Source organism: Muscardinus avellanarius, assembly GCF_963383645.1.
Source record: "Muscardinus avellanarius genome assembly, chromosome: 15".
In the NCBI taxonomy this organism is placed as follows: domain Eukaryota; kingdom Metazoa; phylum Chordata; class Mammalia; order Rodentia; family Gliridae; genus Muscardinus; species Muscardinus avellanarius.
The window spans coordinates 78,256,731-78,276,186 of NC_137801.1; the positions used below are offsets into that span (position 1 = coordinate 78,256,731).

At 45.4% G+C, this 19,456-nt stretch overlaps 2 protein-coding genes across 2 annotated transcripts in view; one reads left to right on the forward strand and one right to left on the reverse strand.

Annotated features, from left to right (window-relative positions):
* Nucleotides 1–388: 388 nt before the first annotated feature.
* On the reverse strand, nucleotides 389–1,954 carry SOWAHC (sosondowah ankyrin repeat domain family member C; the record flags this gene model as incomplete). The annotated part of the gene is made up of 1 exon (XM_080711579.1): nucleotides 389–1,954. One exon carries the CDS (start codon nucleotides 1,952–1,954, stop codon nucleotides 389–391), a length of 1,566 nt encoding a protein of 521 aa, XP_080567705.1.
* A 15,822-nt stretch (nucleotides 1,955–17,776) lies between these two features.
* SEPTIN10 (septin 10) overlaps nucleotides 17,777–19,456 on the forward strand; it is a gene marked incomplete at its 3' end in the record, with an annotated part of 36,248 nt that continues 34,568 nt past the window's right edge. The window contains exon 1 of the mRNA XM_080711580.1: nucleotides 17,777–17,818. The remainder of the gene's footprint in view (nucleotides 17,819–19,456) is intronic.

The following is a 19,456-nucleotide window of genomic DNA, read 5'->3' on the forward strand; positions in this document are numbered from 1 at the left end:
GTCTGCAATTATTGTTGCTCATGGAGGAGTAACCACTTAGAAAACCAGATACATAAAATTGTGACACTCCTCCCTTTGCCTGGTAGCTGGTGATGGTGAAGCAAAGAACTCGGGGTCATCATTTTTGACTCCCAATTCGGATACCTCTCTAGTCCTCAGAAGCAGGAGCCTCAGGTCAGAGGGGTGGAGTAGAGAAGAGACATAACTCACTGTATTATCAGTCACTTAAAAAGAAATCCATTCCTCCAGAGTGGTAGCCTGAAGGGAATTCCTCCCCATCCATCCCAACCCCTCACTAAGAATGCACGATTTAGCATCAGTCTTTTCTGGGCTTCCTTCCTTTACCAACATACGTATCTAGCAAACCTTATTCATCTTAAAAGTTCTTTTACCCAAACACATTGGATTTTGGTCTTAATTTGAAGGAAGATGAGTGACCTTTAAGAGACCGTTCCTCGTCTTCCTCCCCTTCCTCCAACGGCAGCTCTGGGTCTCTGAAAGAGGGTGTGGTGTGGATGATCTGGGTTCGGAAGCGGATTTTGTGGAGTCTGGGTTTTATCCGACCACTAGAGCTGCTCGAGGCTTTGCGACCCGGATCCTTTGCTTTGCTTCCAGCCCACCCCTCAGCCGGGTGGTGGTGGTGATGGTCTCCCACATCCTCCAGGACGTGAGAGAGCTTGTAGGTAATGAGGTGCGAAGGGAGCACCTTTGAGAGCCTCCAGCGACCGCCCCCGCTGCCAGTGGCGCTTTCCCCATCTTCCTCATCCAGGGCTCCCACCAGGTTCTTGATCTCCTCGGCGATGCTCTGGCTCAGGTACTGAGAGGCCTTTTTCCCGCTGTAGTCCCTGATGTCCACATCTGCGTCGTAGGCCCCTACCAGTAACTTCACCACCTCCACGTGCCCGTGCATAGCTGCCAAGTGCAGGGCGGTGTAGCCCCCGCTGGTCCTGGCGTTAATGTTCACCGGCAGCTGGTGTTTGTTGGCGAAGTTGACCAGCATGGCCAGGAGCTCCTGCTTGCCGTGCTTGGCGGCCCAGTGCAGGCAGGTGAAGCCCGTGATGAAGTCCCGCTTGGCCAGCAGGCCCGGCTCACAGGCGAGCAACCCTTCTAGGCTGTCCCACTTGCCGTCGGAGGCCGAGAGCATCCAAGCGTGCTCTAGCGGGTCCAGGGTCACCGAGCCCCCACCGCTACTCTCTTCCTCGGCGGACGACGAAGCCACCGACGCGCTATCCGAGTCGCCCCCGCCTCTGCCGCGACCTCCCCCGGAGGAGCTCCCGGGGCTGTGGCTCCCAGGACACACGCCCCTCTTCAGCTGCGGGGAGCTGCCCATCACAAGGTCCCGGAAGTTCTGGCGGGCGGGCCTCGGCGTGGCGGGCCCCCCGAGAAGGCCGCCTCCGTCGGGCTCCTCGCCGCCGTGAGGGGGCTCCAGGTCCTCGCGGGGCCCGGTGGCCGGCGCCGGGGCCGGGACGCCGCGCCTCGAGTTCTTCCTCCGCGCCCCGCCGCCCTGAGGGGGCCCTTGAGCGCCGGCCGGGGGCTCCCCACGGCTCGGCTCACAGCCCTGCCCGGGCAGCGCTCCGGGGTCCTCCGCCGGCAGGCCGCTCTCCCCGGGCCCGGCCGGGGGTTCCGGGGCCTCGGGGGCGGCGGTCACCTCGATGCGGGGCGGGTCCTGGGGGGGCGCGGCCTCGGGCGGCGCGGACCCCGCGCAGAACCTCTTCTTGAGGTGCACGTACTTGGCGCCGTCGGCGGGATCCGTGCGCACGGTGGCCACCGCGTTCACCAGCTCCTTGAAGCGGGCGCGGGAGCGGGCGCGCTGCTCCGGCTCGCCGCCCAGGGCGCCCCTGAAGTGCTCCACCAGCTCCGCATGCCGGGCCCGGCCCCCGCGCTCCGCGAGGAAGCGCAGCACCACCTCGGGGCCCAGCTCCGCGTCCGGGACCGGCTCGGCCGGGCCCTCCATCCGCGGCCGCGACGCTCCTCCGCCGGCTGGCGGCTCAGCCCGGCCCCATAGTGGCGCGCTTAGAGACCGTGGAATCCGGCTGGCTCCGCGGGAACCGCGCAAAGGCGTCTACAGCCCCAGGACGCCGCCACCGCCTCTCTGGGGCCGCGCCCGGGCGGACACGCCCCTGCGACCCCGCCCACCACAGGCCACGCCCACCAACACGCCCACTTCCGGCCCCGGCGCGGGCCGCAATCTCGGCTCCCGCCCGCCACCGGCCACGCCCACTTCCGGTCTCCGCGGGGGGCCGCAATCGCTGTCCCCGCGGGTCGCCGCGGCTCCCAGGGTCCGGACCCTTCCCCTGGCCTCGGCGTCGTCATGTCCCAAGTGCCCCGCAGCCGCCCTCTCCCCGCGCTGACGCGTCGCCGTCCTCCCGAGCGCGGGCCACGCCTGGCGGCCCCCGGCCGGCCCCCGGCCGCCGAGCTCGGCCCCGCCCCGCGCCCGCCCCGCCGTTGCGCCTCCGGCCGCGCGCCTTCCCGTCGGGTCCCCGCCGGCCCGGCCCGACCCGCGCCCGCCAGTTGCGCCCCGCCGGGCCCGCCGCCCCGCCGCCGCCCGGACGCGCTCGGGCCGGGCTGAGCTCGCCGCCTTCCCGCCGGGGCCATGGCCGCTGCGGACGAGGAGCGGCGCCGGGTGAGTCCGCCTCCCTGCGCCCCAGCGGGCGGGCTCCGGCTCCCGCCGCCCGCGCCCCTCGGCAGGCGGGGGCCGGGGATCAGGGGTCGGGGACCGGGGATCAGGGATCGGGGGCCGGGGATCAGGGATCGGGGGGCCGGGGATCAGGGACCGGGGGCCGGGGATCAGGGACCGGGGGCCGGGGATCAGGGATCGGGGGCCGGGGATCAGGGGTCGGGGGCCGGGGATCAGGGATCGGGGGCCGGGGATCAGGGATCGGGGGCCGGGGATCAGGGACCGGGGGCCGGGGATCAGGGACCGGGGGCCGGGGATCAGGGACCGGGGGCCGGGGATCAGGGGTCGGGGACCGGGGATCAGGGATCGGGGGCCGGGGATCAGGGATCGGGGGCCGGGGATCAGGGACCGGGGGCCGGGGATCAGGGATCGGGGGGCCGGGGCCGGGGATCAGGGACCGGGGGCCGGGGATCAGGGCCCGGGGGCCCGGGGCCGTCCTCCTCTGCCCCGTCCAGCGAGCGCCGCGCGGCCGGCCCCCCTCGCCGTGCGCAGCGCCTCTCGAGAGGCGGGAAGTTGGGGGAAGTTCTTTTTCCAGGCTTCCCGGCTTTGCCCAGACCGGGAAAGTTAAGTCCAGAACGGTATTTGTGGGTGCTTCGCTTTCCTAACGGTCCTGGAGCTCGCAGCGCCGATTAACCCGGCTCTCGTGCAGCCGTGCGCGCTGCCGTGACGCTCCCGGGACCGAGTCCAGCTTCCCTGGCTTTGCAGAAAGCTCTCCGGTTTTTACTGTATGTCGGTCCAAGTTGCCCTCCATTAGGATTTGAACCTTTTCCTTTTCCCGCCTTGGCCTCCTTGTGTATTAAAGGCACATGTGACTGGTTGGTCCAGTGTTTTGAACTTTTCAAATCACTTTTGCATATTTATTTCCTTTTATAGTAAAGTGGTGTTTCTCCCAAGTGGGCACAGCTATTTTCATAATACCAAGGTGTGATTTATCCTTGTAATTCCCATTCTGTCTTGTGCTACAGTGAAGTTTCCACAAGCCACACGGTGAAGTTTCTACAGGCTTCATCTTTCTGGGGGCCAATGGGATAAGTCTTTGTGTATTCTTGCCTCTAAAAACATCTTTCCGGCTGGGCGTGGTGGCGCACGCTTGTAATCCCAGGGTTTGGGAGGCTGAGACAGGAGAATCGCACAGGTTCGAAGCCAGCCTCAGCTACTTAGTGAGACTCAGCAACTTGGTGTGACCGTTTCCAAATAAAATATAAAATAGGGCTGGGAGTATAGCCTGGAGGTAGAAAGCCCCTGGGAAACAAACATACACACACACACACACACACACACACACACACACACACCTTTTCGTTTTAATTCCTAGTACTATACCTGTTAATGGTTATAATGTATAAATAAACGCTGTTCTGAAGCCTGAGAGACAAAAAGTTTGAGAACTACCGATTTTAGCAATCTGGCTAATGAGAAGTTTGGACTGTAGGTACATTTCAGGGTGCAGGCTGAAAGGTGAGGTGATCTGTACAGTGACACAGGTGGTTTGTTTTTTAGAGCTACGACAAGGATTTTTTTTCCCTGATTGAGCCCAGGTCTCTTACTACTTATCACTTATTTAGAGAAGTCTCAATTTCTCTGGACAGCTTTGTTACAGTTTTCATGTGCACCTGTGGGTGAGAAAGGTGTGTTTATAAACTGATTTCACTGAGTAAAAAAAAGCACCTCACTTAATCTTGGATTTCTTGTTAATTGCTGGCACTTACTTTGAGGTGACCTTTATTTGTTGTCTAGCGTTTTTCTGATATAATTATAATTTGGCATGCAGTTGTAAGAATGAATATAGTGAGGTCCTTTGTACCCTTTAGCCAGTTTTCTTCAAAACCTATCAAAGCATAGTATAACATTGACTTTGATCCAGTGAACGTGGAGAGGACCTTTCTCACCACGAGGTCTCTTAGGAGACCCTGTTACAACCATATTCACTTCGTCCTCTATCCCATCTCCTTCTTAACCTCTGATCGTCAGTAATTTGTTTTCATTTCCATAATTTTGTTGCCTCATAACTGTTAAGTAAGCACCGCCTTTTGGGATGGCGAGTTCTCTAGACATTCATCCAGGTTGTTGATGAACACTGTATAGTATTCTAAGGTGTGAATGTGCTACATTTCGAAGATCCGGGCTGTCATGAATAAAGCTGCTGTAAACATTCCTATAATCCAAAATGTAAACCTAAGTCTTCAGTTCTTCAAGACTCAGGAATATAGTTGCTGGGTCATCTGGCAATTACACGCTGAGTTTTATAAGAAACCACCGAATTGACGTGGAGTGGCTGTACCGTTCCCCATTCCTACAGCAGTGTGTGAGAGGTCTAGTTTCTCCACATCCTTGTCAGCAGGTGATGTTGTCCCTATTTTTAGCCATTCTGATAGGTGTGTGAGAGATCTCATTGTGGTTTTTAAAGGCTAATGTTGTTGGGACAGCTTTTCAGGTTCATAGCTGCCATCTCTTTGGTATAATGTGTCTTTATTTATTTTGTATATTTTGTCCTCTTTCCCCTCAACTGGGGATTGAACCCAGGAGTATTCTACCTTAGAGCTACACCCCAAGCCTTATTTATTTATTTATTTATTTTATTTATTTTGGTAGTACTGGGGTTCCTGGAAACCCTTCTACCTCCGGGTTACACTCCCAGACTTATTTTTATATTTTTTTATTTGGCAACAGGGTCTCTTAAGCCAGCATAACTGGCTTCGAACCTGCGCGATCCTCCTGTCTCCACCTCCCAAGTGCGGGGATTACAAGTGTGCGCCACCACGCCCGGCCCCTTGTTCATTTTTTAATAAAATAAGTAGTTCTTGATAAAATGCTAAGGCTGGTCTTGAACCTGTGATCTTTGTTTCAGTATTCCAAGTACTGAGCTTACAGGCATGTGCTACCATTCCTGGCTATTTTGCACATTTCTAAGAATCTTTTTTCTTTGAAGTTAGAGCTTTTTTAAAATGTATTTCAGATACTATTTCTTTTACAGGTATGAGGTGACAAATGCTTTCAGTCTGTAGTTTTGTCTTTTCATTTTCTCTCTCGGTAGGGTCGTTTGCAAGGAAAAAGCTTCAGTATTTATGAAGTTGATTCAGTCAGTTTCTCCTCTTATGTCTTGTGCTTTCTTTGGATGCCAAGTTTAAGAACTCTTTGCCTACCTGTAGATTCTGAAGATTTTCTCTTATTCTTTCCCCTTAAAGTTTTATAGTTTACAGTTTACATTTAATTCCATCACCGATTCTGAGTTTATTTTTCTTTAAGCTGGCATACTTTAGATAGGGGCCACTTGTGGGTTTATGGATATTGGGTTGCTCCAGCACCATTTGAAACAGCTTTCATTTCTCTACTAAGTTTTTGTTACACCTTTGTCAGAAGTCAGTGAGCATTCTTAAGTGGGTCTATTTCTGAGGTATGTATTAGCTAGCCTAGGGTATTGAGTCTGTAGCTGTATAAGTCTTCAAACAGGGCAAACTGATTCCTTCTGCTTTATTTTTCTCATTTTCAAAACAATTTAGTTATTTTAGTTCTTAGCCTTTCTTTATAAATTTTAGAATCATCCTACTATAGTCAGCTTTAAGTTTCTGTGACCAAAATACCTGACAAGAACAGTTTAGAGCAGTAAAGGTTGATTTGGGCTTACAGTCTTAGACGATCGGCTCATGGGCAGAGCAAGGCAGAAATGTCATGGTGTGGCAAAGGATAGCTGTCCATCTCTTGGCAGAGAGAGAGAGACAGACAGACAGACAGACACACACACACACACACACACACACACACACACACCATGGACAGATACAGTGTCCAGGTCTATACCCCCAATTCCAGTGACCTACTTCCTCCAGCCACATCTCACCTGTTTACAGTTACCACCTGGTAAATCTGTTGAAATTATAATCCATCCATGGATTTATCTACTGATGAGATTAGAGTCCTGATTCAACTCTGAACACTTTTTTTTTTTGGTGGCCCTGAGAATTGAATGGAGGGAGGGGCATTCTATCTCTGAGCTATACCTCTATCCCTTACCATATTTTTTTAAAAACAGTGTTTTTCACTAGATTGCTGAGAGTCTCACTAAATTGTTGAGGCTGTCTTGGAATCTGTGCGTCTCTTGTCTCAGCCTCCTAAGTACGGGGATTTTAGGTATGTGCCAACACACCTGGCTACCTCTGAACACTTTTGCATGGGCAGTACATGAGCTTTTCTGGGGGACGTTCCATACCCAAGCCATAACACTGATGTATTCATTTAAGGGTGTGAATTTTTCTCTTAGTGCAGCTTTGGCTGTGTGCCTCAGATTTTTTTTTTTTTTTTTTGGTGGTACTGGGGTTCCTGGAAGCCCTTCTACACTCTGTGCTACACTCCCAGACCTATTTTTACATTTGGAAAAATGTAAAAATTTACCTATTTTTACATTTGGAAAAATGTAAAAATTTACCTATTTTTACATTTGGAAGAATGTAAAAATTTACCTATTTTTATTTGGAAACAGGGTCTCCTAAGCCAGCGCGTACGGCTGGTTTCTAACCTGCGTGATCCTCCTTCTCTGACTCCCAAGCGCGGGGATTATAAGCGTGCGCCACCACGCCCGGCTTGTGCCTCAGATTTTAATGTTTTATTTTTACTTACATTCTACTTTTATTTTTCATTTTATTTTTTTGGTGGTGGTACTGGGGTTCCTGGAAACCCTTCTACTTTCGGGCTACACTCCCAGACCTATTTTATATTTTTATTTGGAAACAGGGTCTCCTAAGCCAGCATGGCTGGCTTCGAACCTGTGTGATCTTCCTGTCTCCGCTTCCCAAGTGCGGGGATTACAAGCGTGTGCCACCATACCCAGCTTACTTTTATTTTTTAAAGAGTTCTTGTGTTAAATCTCATTTGATACTCCTACCAGACTTCCAGAGGTAGGTTTAGTGTCTTGCCCAAAGAGTCAGCTGCTAACAATACCTACTCTGCTGTACTGTCTCCACCATTGTCCCCAGCATGCTCCTTACATAGTCATTGCATCAGGTTTACAATGCAGTTTTGACTATGTAATTATTTATTGCTGACTGCAACAGTGGGTCTTAAAATAATGTTGATAGTCCTCCGACTACCTTTTCCTGTCTCCTGAGAAACACACCCACGGTTCTCCGCTTCTTCAGATAATCTCTACCTTGTAAATGCCTTTAAAAAGATTCCTCCATTTTTGTCATTTCCTGTTTTAGCTGTAATGCTTTGGAACTCTTTTTCCTTTTCATGTTATCCTTTAGTGATGCTAACTTTTGTATCTTAGAGGCTTCCCTTGTTTTACTTTGTCTTAAAAGTTGTGATTATTAATACTTTCCTTTCATGTCCTGGAGTTAATTACAAGCTTCGAGCCTCTGTACCTTCCATCTGTCCATTTGAAGAGCCTATAATCATTGCCGTATGATGGGAGACCTAGTTCTTACCTTCTCCGGAGCTTTCCCAAAGTACCTCAACCCCAGGCAGGAAGCCAATCGTACTGTCCCTTTGGCACATAGTCACATGTGACCTTGCAGTGTTTCCTAATTTATGTTTTGTATTGTTGTGTAACTTTTTGCATCAGGTTATTTTAATGAACCTTGCATTTCCCCCCTCGATTACAATGATCTGTTTTGAGGAAGAACAACCTGTGCTATCCTTTGACTCTTTCATAACCATGGTCATGGTCATATGTAACCGTGTGCATACATGTTAATTATTTTTTTATATGGACTCTGTTCACATTGGATGGTTTCATTTTTGCTGACTGTTAAATAAGTATATCAACAATGCTCACAGGCAGCCAGGAGCTGTCGGCTCATTGGCATTTATGTCTTAATGAAACTCTCCTTCCCCAGGTCATACACTGATAATGCCATCCCTTTCATGTATTCCCAGGCTGATTTTCATCCTAATAGTCTCAAACTGTATTGATTGGCTCTCTGATTGAAATGTATGTATGTATGTATGTATGTATGTATACCTTAAGTACAAACATCATGATTTAGTAGCCTGGAATATGGCGCTTACACTGTTAATGCTATTTTCAGTAAATATGCTCTTTTGCATAAGTATTCTTCCTGCCTCTGAATTTTGTCTTTGAACAAAGTTAGACTTATTTGAAATTACTTTCCTTGTATTTCTTGAAAAGTCCAGAGCTCTTTTATTGACAGTTTAACCAGAGCAGTTTAGATATAGTAGAACTTCAAGTTCAATACATCATATGATAATCCCAGCATATATTTTTATGGTCAGTTTTTGTTTGGTAATCTTAAAATTGTCTACAATTATATCTTGTCAACTTATTTTTCCTTGTTGTTTGTATTTATTTAATTAGAAATTTATTTTGGTACTGAGGATCAAATCCAAAGGCATTCTGCTTCTGAGCTATACCCACAGTCCTATTTTATTTTTATTTTTAGACAGGGTTTCACTAGGTAATGAGATTCTCACTACTTGCTGAGGCTGTCCTTGAACCTGCAATCCTACTGTCTCAGTCTCCTAAGTACTGGGATTACAAATGTGTGTGCCACTATGCCCAGCTCTTATTTTTATTTTGAAAAGGTCTCACTAAGTTGCTGAGAGCCTCACTAAATTGCTGAGGCTGGTCTCCTTCCTCAGCCTCCCAAGTTCTGAGATTAAGGATGTGCGCCACCATACCCTACTTGTTTGTATTTAAATAATGCCACAGGAGGCATATAGATGCCCCTTTTGGCTGCCTACAAACCTCAGTGTCACAGAAAATTAAGATATGTGATTAGAGTTTTTTTTTTGTTGTTTTTTTTTTTTTTTTGGTGGTACTGGGGGTGGAACCTGGGGCTTTTCTATCTCTGGGCTATACTCCCAGACCTATTTTATATTTTATTTGGAAGCAGAGTCTCACTAAGTTGCTGAGAGCCTCACTAAGTAGCTGAGGCTGGCTTCGAACCTGTGCAATCCTCCTGTCTCAGCCTCTCAAGCGTGGGGGATTACAAGTGTGTGCCACCACGCCTGGCTCTGTGATTAGAGTTTTACCTCCTTAGAGAAGTCCTGAACTCCGGGTGTTCTGAACCAGTGCTAGTTGTCTAAGTATCCTGGTTCCTGTAGAGCATCTGTTAGGACTTCTATTTTGAGAACCATGGACACTGTATTGTCTCAGTAACCATAAATTAGCTGTACTTGGAATTTCCAGATTTCCTTTTTCAGATAACATTTTAAACTATGTAATAAATAAATGATTAGGGAGACATTTTTAAAGTGAAGTGATATTGAGACTGGAAAGAGAAAAAAAAAGTTAATGAAAGCGAGCATGTTTGGAATGAGGCCTCGGAGACCTGGACCCAGGGAAAGCGAGCCCAGGCTTTGGCACTTCATCCCTACTTCTTTTGCCAGCAGGGAAGACGTTTGGGAACTCTGGCAAGGGGAAGTGGGTGCTGTGCTTTCTGTAACATGAGCTTGGGAGCGGGATAAAGGTACATTTTCTCAGCCATATTTCATTTACGGCTACCTAAATCTTTATTCACTTAAAGAATTCTAATTGCGATGATAGCTATTCCTGAGACACCTGAGAGATGTAAAACACATGACAGCTTAGTAGAGATGGTCTAGTAATCACCTAGTTAATTAAGGATGCATCCCAGAAATCGTTATTAACAGAAGTAGAAGTTGTATGGAAGGCGTGTTATTGTCTGGGATATGAATATCTGGGTAATATAATAAACTATTAATTAAAATAATGTTATAAGTTGTAAAATAAAATATAGATGGTGAGGCATTAGAAGAGGTTCGGGTTGGGAGAAAGAAAAGGTCTAGAGCCGGATGTAGTAGTGTATACCTGTAACCTCAGTACTTAGGAGTCTGAGACAGGAGGATCACAGCTTGGAAGACAGTCTCAACAAATAGCAAGATTCGCATTAACCTATTGAGAACTCATTTCAAATGCAAATAAAATAGGGCTGGAGGGGGTATGTCTTGGAGGTAAAATGCTCCTGGGCTCAATCCCTATTACGCCCCCCCCCCCCAACACACAAAAGAAGGTCTAGCTTCTGATGGAGTGTGGCTGTGGAGGGGCCAAGAGTACACTGACTTGTCCCTGTAGATCTGTGTTAGGGTATAATGGGCTTCCCAGGCCCTCCAAGATAGTTTAGGCAGCATAGGGTCACATGACCAGGGGCTTATCAAAGGATAGGTGGGAGAGCCGTGCGGCATTTTCTCTGATTTTCTTTACCTCCCCTTCTTAAGATCCAGATTAAGTTTACCCTAGCCTCTGTGTGGGACATATCAATGGGGGCATGGAAGAGTTCTTGTTCTAGTTGGAGAGAGTGATGTATGGAAGAAGTCGTAAGTTGGGAAGTAATACGTATAGAGCTGGGATACCCTAAATGTTTTGTTAAGTGGTTTGTGCTCTTTTTTGTGTTTTTAATGGACAAATACAAGTTGTGCACAGTGATATTTTTGTGTATGTGTGTATATACTGTTTAGAAGGGGCATTACTTTGAGCTATGAGGCTAGAATTACTTGAATAATTTTTGAAAATTCAAATGAAAAGATGTCTTTGTTAAAGGATTGTTGTCAGCCCTATTATGTATAGATGAGAAATTTTCCTCATGAACAAATTACAGGAGTCATCAGGGCTTCAAAAACACATTGATTTCCCCGCCACCATCAGAGTCATCCCCAGCATTTTCCCATCTACACTGCCTGACTTCTCTTGTAAAAGTATCAATACCTCAGGGCCGATGAGTCACTGGTTCTTTTCCTAACAAAAGTGAGACCTTAGGAATCAAGAAAATCAGAGGTTTCATTAGGAGTGACTACAAGAAGATAGTTTTGATTTTGAGCAATGCTGGGGGTGGGGAGGACTGTAGGAAGGAGGGTAAGAGATGAAGACATGTAAGTTTTGCCTTTTTCAAGGTTTATAGCAGTATTTCTCATCTTTTTTATTAATGTCCTCAGGAAAAAAACTTAAACTTAATTTGTTATTAAAAGATTAACTACTTTCAGATTAATTGGCTCAAATAATTAATTTGACTTGAAGTTCTCTTTGTTGGGAACAGTTAACTACTAAGAGAATAATATTTGGATCAATTGAACAATTTTTCTCTCATATATATTCAGTTGAAGAATTTGTCCCTGGATATTTGTATTAAAGGATACTAAAGCCAAAAGTCAAAACATCATATTAACAGGTAATTATTGTGAAACATACAACAAAACAGATTGGAAATAGTTCCTGTTATGGTGAAATATGTTCGGTGTGTGATGGGAGAAATAATTCCCCCAACAAACCACACAAACAGAAAAACAAAAACCGCGGGTTCTTGTCCTGAGCTAAGTATAAATATACATAGCTTGGACAGTTGCTGAAGATTTAAAGAAGTTTATTAAAAAGATAGAAATACAGAAGATAGTTACAGCCCCAAGCCATCCAGAAGATGGCACAGGGGGGCAATCGAGTGAATTTACCGAAAGACCCCGCATGCTGAGTGTTCTTATCCTGACCAAGTCTGCGGCAGGTCCTGTCTCCATCCCAGCCGGATCTGCCCCGGCGCGCGCGGAGGGGGGGGGGCGGCTCTGTCTGGACACAGGCCCCACACCTTTTTTTACACTTCCAAGATGTGTTAAATTGCTTCTCCAAGCCAGGTGTGGTGGTGCATGCTTGTAATTCCCGCTCTTGGGAGGCGGAGACAAGAGGATCACGCAGGTTCGAAGCCAGCCACACTGGCTTTAAGAGACCCTGTTTCCAAAATAAAAAAAAGTATTAAGTAGGTCTGAGAGTGTAGCCCAGAGGGAGAAGAGCTTCCAGGAACCCCAGTACCACCAAAAAGGGGAAAAAAAAATTGCTTCTCCAGGATCTGGGATTTCCTACCATCCTTGAGGCAGTTTGTCCCTCTTTAGAAAGGTAAAGAAGCCTTTTTCCTGGCTCCTGGCTTTTTTCTTACTTCTCTTTAGAAATGTAAAAAGACCCTTCTTCCTGACAATCCTGGCTTTCTTTAGTACAAACGATAGATTTTCAAAATTGGCACTCTTTCCCAATACTGGTACATTAATACATTTTGAAACCTCTTCCCAATACTAGTACAGTTCCAAATTCCATGTACCATTTAGGCCACAGATTAGTCTAACATATCACAGTGAACTATCCAAGTCTTACGCTTTGCATCCCGTTTGTCTCAGTAGGACTTGATGACTTGGGGATGCTCTTTAAGAGGTGGCATGAAACAGAAGTTGGGATGATTATGGTTAACTTGCGTGTCAGAAACCAAGGAAAGGCTGAGTGTTACGTGTAGCCTGTGAGTTGGAGTGAATGGTAGAACCGGGCTGAACTAACTCGTTGCAAAATAGGCAGCAGTTGGAACTGTTGACAGTAATAAACTGCAGTGTATCTTGAAATAAATGTCTATTGGGAGAGGTCAAATGAAAATATTTTTTAAAAATAAAACTGTCAAAAAATTAATTTGAATTTGACCTGTAGGGGTTGATTAATAGTTAAGGAATTTAACCCACAGAGACAGATTATTCAGTTGATACTTAAAAATTTTTAGATAGGGTTGAGTTTTGGGGGGGTTGATTTTTAAATTTTTGTCCCCTAGTTTCTTTTTGAACCAATTTTTTAGGAAACCAATTTCTGCCCCATGAAAGGGGTGAAATAATTTTGTCCCCATTTAAAATTCATGAGCTAGAGTTAGTCTGTCTAGAAGTAGGGCAGCAAATATGCTTTCTTTTTAGTGTGTTACTAGCTTTGAAAAAAGTCTAAACAGACCAAATGTTCTGTACATTATAGGTTAAATAAAGCATGTGTGAACCAACTTAGGACCTTAACAGTTTATAATATGGTTTCTATAGGGACTATTCTAAGTCTAAGCAACTTACTAAATTAAAATTTTGAAAAATACAACTTATTTGTGTACTATTGGTTCATGCTAGGTTTAAATGTATAGAGGGTTTTTACTATAGCTCGACCACTGAGGTAAATTTAAAGGAAAGGTAGCCATGGATTAGCAGAGTGGAGGTGGCTATGCATTTTAGGCAGGAGGCAAATTCATTGTCTCAGACTGTCAATACACTTAACCTTAAAATAACATGAGAAGCTTTTTAGTTGTTTTCACCAATCTTTCAAAAATAGCTTTATAATTTTTAACACATTTTAAAATATCAAAGGGAATTTTTTGTCATTGTTTTCAGTTTTGAACATAATTTTACTTTTTTAGGCTCTAATCTCTAGAAATTTGCAAGTGTTAAACTATTCAAGATACATTTTTCTTTGGGCTTGTTCTTCATGGCTTTAACTATTTCTGTTGCAGTAATTTAATATATCAGATGCTGAAGTACTTTACTTTAGTTACCACATTTTACCCTCCCATTCAATGAGTTGAGTACAGTTATCTCCATTTTAAAATTTTTATTTTTTGGGTGCGAGGCAAAATTTGATTAAACAAAATACCTCTTGTTTGGTTCATGTTGTCATTGTATCCCCTTGCCCCAGGCCTCACACATGGCTCTGCAGTTAGTGCGCCAGCCTTTTGCATCTGTTGCCACCAATTAATTTCTAACAGCCTTTTAAAGTCATACATTTATATTGATGTTCTAACTCTTCTCCATTATGACATAGGTCAGTGAAATCCTTTCTAGGGGCTCTCTGTTTTAGTGGAAGATAGCTCATTTCTCATATAGTAAGAGATTCTGTTGTATAAAAGTAATTATAATTTATAGTTTCAACATCATTATCAGGGCCAAAAGAACCACATTATAATTTGAACAATTGGGGAAAAATCTGTTTTGTATTTGCATATTTTCTTTTTTATTGTTTTCACTCTCTTTGGCTGTTGCTTCTCAGTCTCTTGGAGTGGTTGCTTCTCAATTTTCCAACCTTTAAGTGGAGACCACGGCTCCTTTCTTCTCTGTTGTGTATACCCTGACTCCCTGGGTGATTTCATTTCGCCAAACAGAATGCTGCCTTGACCCATATATCAGTGACTTCAAACCTTCTACTTCCAGTCCAGATAACTCTTCACTCTTGACTATCCAGCTGCCAGCTCCCTACACATCAGTGTCTAAGAATCACCTCCACTGTAGCAGGCTCCACAGTGAACTTCTGGTCTTCCTCAGTTGTCTTCCCATCTGGTACTCACAGCTCCAGTGAATGGAAGCTCTGCTTTCCTCCTTTCTCAGGTCGTATACTTTGGAGCTCTTCTCCATCCTTGTCTCATATCCCACGTTGAACCTTCAGCAACTCAGCCTTTGAAGTAGGTCCAGATTTCGGCTGTATCTTACTTCTTTCACTGACATGCTGACATGTGATCTCTTTCTCTCATTTAATGCGGTGCCTCTTTACTGATCTTGAATTTGCTAGCCATTTTTCATCACTGTCAACTTAAGAGCTATAGTGGACCTTTTGAGATAGAGTTTATCAGTCTTATGCTAAAAACCTTCCAAAACCAATTCCTTAAAAGAAGCTGTGTTTGTCATCTTCTCATTGCTGTGACTAAAATACCTGACAAAACCTCTAGGAGAAAGGTTTGTTTTGGCTCCTGGTTTCAGAGGTTTAGTCCATGGTTGACTGGCTCCGAGGCAGAAACATCATGGTAGCATGAATGAGTATAAAACCTATTGTTTTTTTTCTAAGCAGGTTTTACCTACCAACCCAACTACTTATTAAACACATTTCACGTAAAATGTAACCACATGTTATTAGATGAAAACCGGAAAGCCACTTTCTGGCTTACACTTAATTTCTAAAAGTTTGTCATTCAGCTTCTATGGTTGACAAGTGACCACAGTCCAGCCTCAGGAAGCCAGATATTTGGCACATGAAGACACATGTGCAGGTGTGAGCAGATGGTCCTTGTGTCAGGAAGTGACCCCGAGCATGGAATGTTCTACTGTCTAATCCAGTTTATTTAATGCAGGGCTCTCTGCATTAAACAGGCTCCCTAACTGGGTCTTTTCTGTAACATTAAATGGACTCTTAAGTGGACCCTTCCAGTTGACTCAGCCTGTCATTCACATCTTGTCCATGAGCTGTCCCTCCTAACCTTATTCAGAACTTTGCAGCCTGAGACCAGTGGAATTTTTTTCCCCACTAAAGTCTTTATTGTTTACTTTCTTAAACATAAAAACCTTGCTTCTAGTGCTTAGAGATTTTTCTCTTCCTTAAACACCTCATCTGCTACTCTACCCCTTTCCTGACTCACTGCAATATCATTGTTGGCTTCGAAAGCTGCCCCTGCCTTCACTGATTTCCTTTCTCCAAGTGTCAGTCATCAGCAGTGTTCATTTCTGTGGCTCTTGCTTCTTTCCTGCCCTGTGTAGTAGAGATCTGTGACCACTGTTTATGCACCACCCAGTGACCGGAGGTGCAGAGGCTTTTCAGAGTGGAGGGTGGAGGGTGAAGTTTATGCATAGTTAAAAACAAAAAATAAGCCGGGCGTGGTGGCACACGCTTGTAATCCCCGGGTTTGGGAGGCTGAGACAGCAGGATTGCACAGGTTCAAAGTCAGCCTTAGCTACTTAGTGAGGCTCTCAGCAACTTAGTGAGAGCCTGTTTCCAAATAAAGTATAAAATAGGTCTGGGAGTATAACCCGGAGGTAGAAAAGCCCCTGGGTTCCACCCCCAGTACCACACAAAAATAAATAAATAAAAATAAAAACAAAAAATAAAACAGTCCAAATTCCGACTGTGCTTTTTATTATTACGTTTTTTTTTTCAGTGTGTGAAAACACAACCATTACCCTAGTGTTCATCACAGAGCTTTTGTTAATGTGCTTTTATATAGAGGCAGCCTCTGCTGATTCATTTCACATTAGAGGAATGTGTTCAGTTAGCTACTAAGGATTTGAAAACACACATTCCTGTAATATTAAGTCAGTAGGTCAGCTAAACTAATCTCATCAGAATTTACTAGAGAAAGATTGTCGCTTATATTCTATGAAGTCCAGTAGTGATGTGTATTGGAGTGTGTGTAAAATGGGGCGACGTGCCACAAAGCCAGCAGTAAGGTTCTCCTTCAGTCCCTCGCGTGGACAAAGCTGTTTGTTACAGCACAGTTCATTGTAATTACAGATGAGGGAACTGTCAACAAAGAGGGCATGTGTGCTGTACTGTAGTGCTCAGAATGGGACGCTGTACCATGGGGGAATGAGGTAGATTCACAGAGTCTTCAAGGGAGACTAAGTGAAAAGACCACAGTGCAGAGTGATCGGCTGGGACCGTCGTGCACAAAGGAGCCTTGTACAAGTGTGCGCGCTTAGGTTTGCAGTCTCCTTGGAAGATAGAAAAGATGCAGGTGGCTCCCAGGAAGAGACCTGGGGTGAGAGGGGAAGGGAATTCATTTTGCACCAGTTTCTCACTGGCATTGTTTCCCTGTTTTATTTACTATATACACATTAATATTACTTTCAAAATGATTTTGCAGTGCTGAGCATCGAAACCAGGGCCTTGTACATGTGCTCTACACTGAGCTATCTCCCTGGCTCCTTAGTATTTATTACTTTTTAAAAGTTGCTGCATTTCTTCAGTATCTCGTGCATCAGTGGACTAAGTAAGATGCTTCTCTGGTGCCTTTTCCCCATTCTCTATGGCTGCAAACAGCGACGATAATACTTGGTTTGCAGACTGGGGCAGTTGAGGGAACATACCAGCTTTGCAGTGTATACCTGACAGTGCTATTCCTCTGGTGTGCTACAGTGGGAATAACAAATTTTATAAATTTATTTATAAAGTTATTTACAGTGGAAATAACTAACTTAAATAAAAAATAAATAATTTTGAGTGCTACCTTGGCCCACAGAGTATTTTGTTAAGTAAAATAACTTACTTTTCTTTTTTAATCCTATAAAGTTTTAAAATAAAAGTATTCTTTGCTCTCTTCCTTGTAAAAGGGAGTTTGCTGATTTCTTAAAATTTTTGTGTCTGGGGCTAAATGCTCTACTGCATAAGTGGAATATTTTGTACTATTTACTTATGCAGCAAGAAAGCGAACATGTTCAATCTGAGCCTGTAGTAGGGACTTGCAAGTCAAAACTTGGTAATGGCAACAATATTAGAACAGTGTCTAATGTAAATACATGATTTCTCTATGAGGTAACGTATGTGTTTTAAATGTCTTTTTTCTTTTCCAGCTCTTCCAGTCTCACATGGCATTCAAAGCAGCCTCAGTGCCCTTGCAGGCATGCAAAGACGAACAGCAAGTGAGTCTGTCTTTCAAATAGATCCCATATTATCTCTGAGTACTTCTCTGATTTCAGAATAACTACTTGGAGAACCTGTAGACCTTTGTCGTCACGTTTTCTGCTCGTACTCACCTTGAATGTGAATTAACTTTTCTGTTGGGTCAAGTGAAACCCCAGTGATGGTTGTGTCATTGTTGACTGTCCACCATGGGCCGACCCTATGGTTTTTTGATAGTATGCAAGTATTTTTTCCTGTTAATTTTTTGTTTTTTGATTTCTTAGTTGTTTGGGGCATCAAACAAATTAAAGTTACAGGTGCGGCAACAGTTTCTGTAGAAAAAGTAGTCCTGTTTGATCCCCAGTTCGGCGATGGGGGGGTAGTGAAAGCCTGGCACCGCTTCTGCTGGGCACGTTGCTGAGCGTGGCAGAGGCAGAGACCGTGGAGGGCAGGATATAGAGCCGCTGGAGGCCTTTCTGTTGAGAGATTAGACCTGATGCTACCAAGGTCCTGCTCAGTGTGCCTCGATTGCACAGCAGGGTGGCCTTAGTTCACATTAAAAGTTATATTTAAAGAGGAGAGTAAATTATTTTGATGAAAGAGGTGTGTTGTTAATTTTAATTAAAACAGAAAATTCCAAGCACAAACATGGTAATAGGATTAAATAATTTCTGTGCTCTAATCACTAGACTTCTTGTTTTTCCGTCTTTTTCCATTAATGCCAAAGTCCCTACTGTTTTGATAAGTTTTAATTGGACCACCAAATCTGCCAGCCTTTCGTCCCCTATCATTGGTAATAACAGTCTGTTCCATCTTTATTACCTCACCAATTTTATGAATTATTCTTTGTCTGCATTCTCGTTCATTGCTTTATTGAGACCACTGTCCGTCATTAGTAGTCTCGGTGACTAATCCGTGCAGTGGCCTTTGCTTAGTCTAACTTGCTCTATTTTCTCCCCCTCATTAAATCCTGGGGACCACATCCTCATTGGGAGGATGTGCTTGGGAGGCTGAGACAGGAGGATTGCAGGTTGGAGGCCAGCCTTAGCAACTTAGCAAGACCTGTTTCAAATAAAAGGGCTGGGGGGAGTTCAGAGGCAGAATATTCCTGGGTTCAATCCCTAGTACCCCTCCCCCCCAAAAAAAATAGTGTAGTATTATACTAGAAGGGGTGATCCTAATTATACTAGAAGGGGTGATCCTAGAGGCCATTTAGTTCAACTGGTAGGTAATGAGCATTTGCTCGTCGGGTAAATACTCTAGCAAATGTTCTGATCTTGAACACGTTCATGGAAAGCATAGTGATTTTTCACTCTCTTTAAAAAAAATCCTAACAGTAACATGCTTACATGGCTGAGTGATTCACACCACACAAAAAATCTAGTAATTATTTTCCCATTGCTTCGTAGCAGCGTATCTTGAGTGTAGCTGTGTATTAGCTTCAAGCTCGGGGCTCCCACTCGGGTGTCGAGCTGGCTTCTCGTGTGGAGGGGCCCTTCCAAGCTCCTTCAGGTACCTGGCAGAATTCGGATCTTTGAGACCATTTTCTGCTCCTTGCCGCATGGCCCTCCAGTCTCGAGGTTTCAGATCGTTTGGGCCAGGGAATGCCCAGGCCCTGCGAGGGGCTTAAAGCATCATTAGGCAGGGCCCCGCGTGCT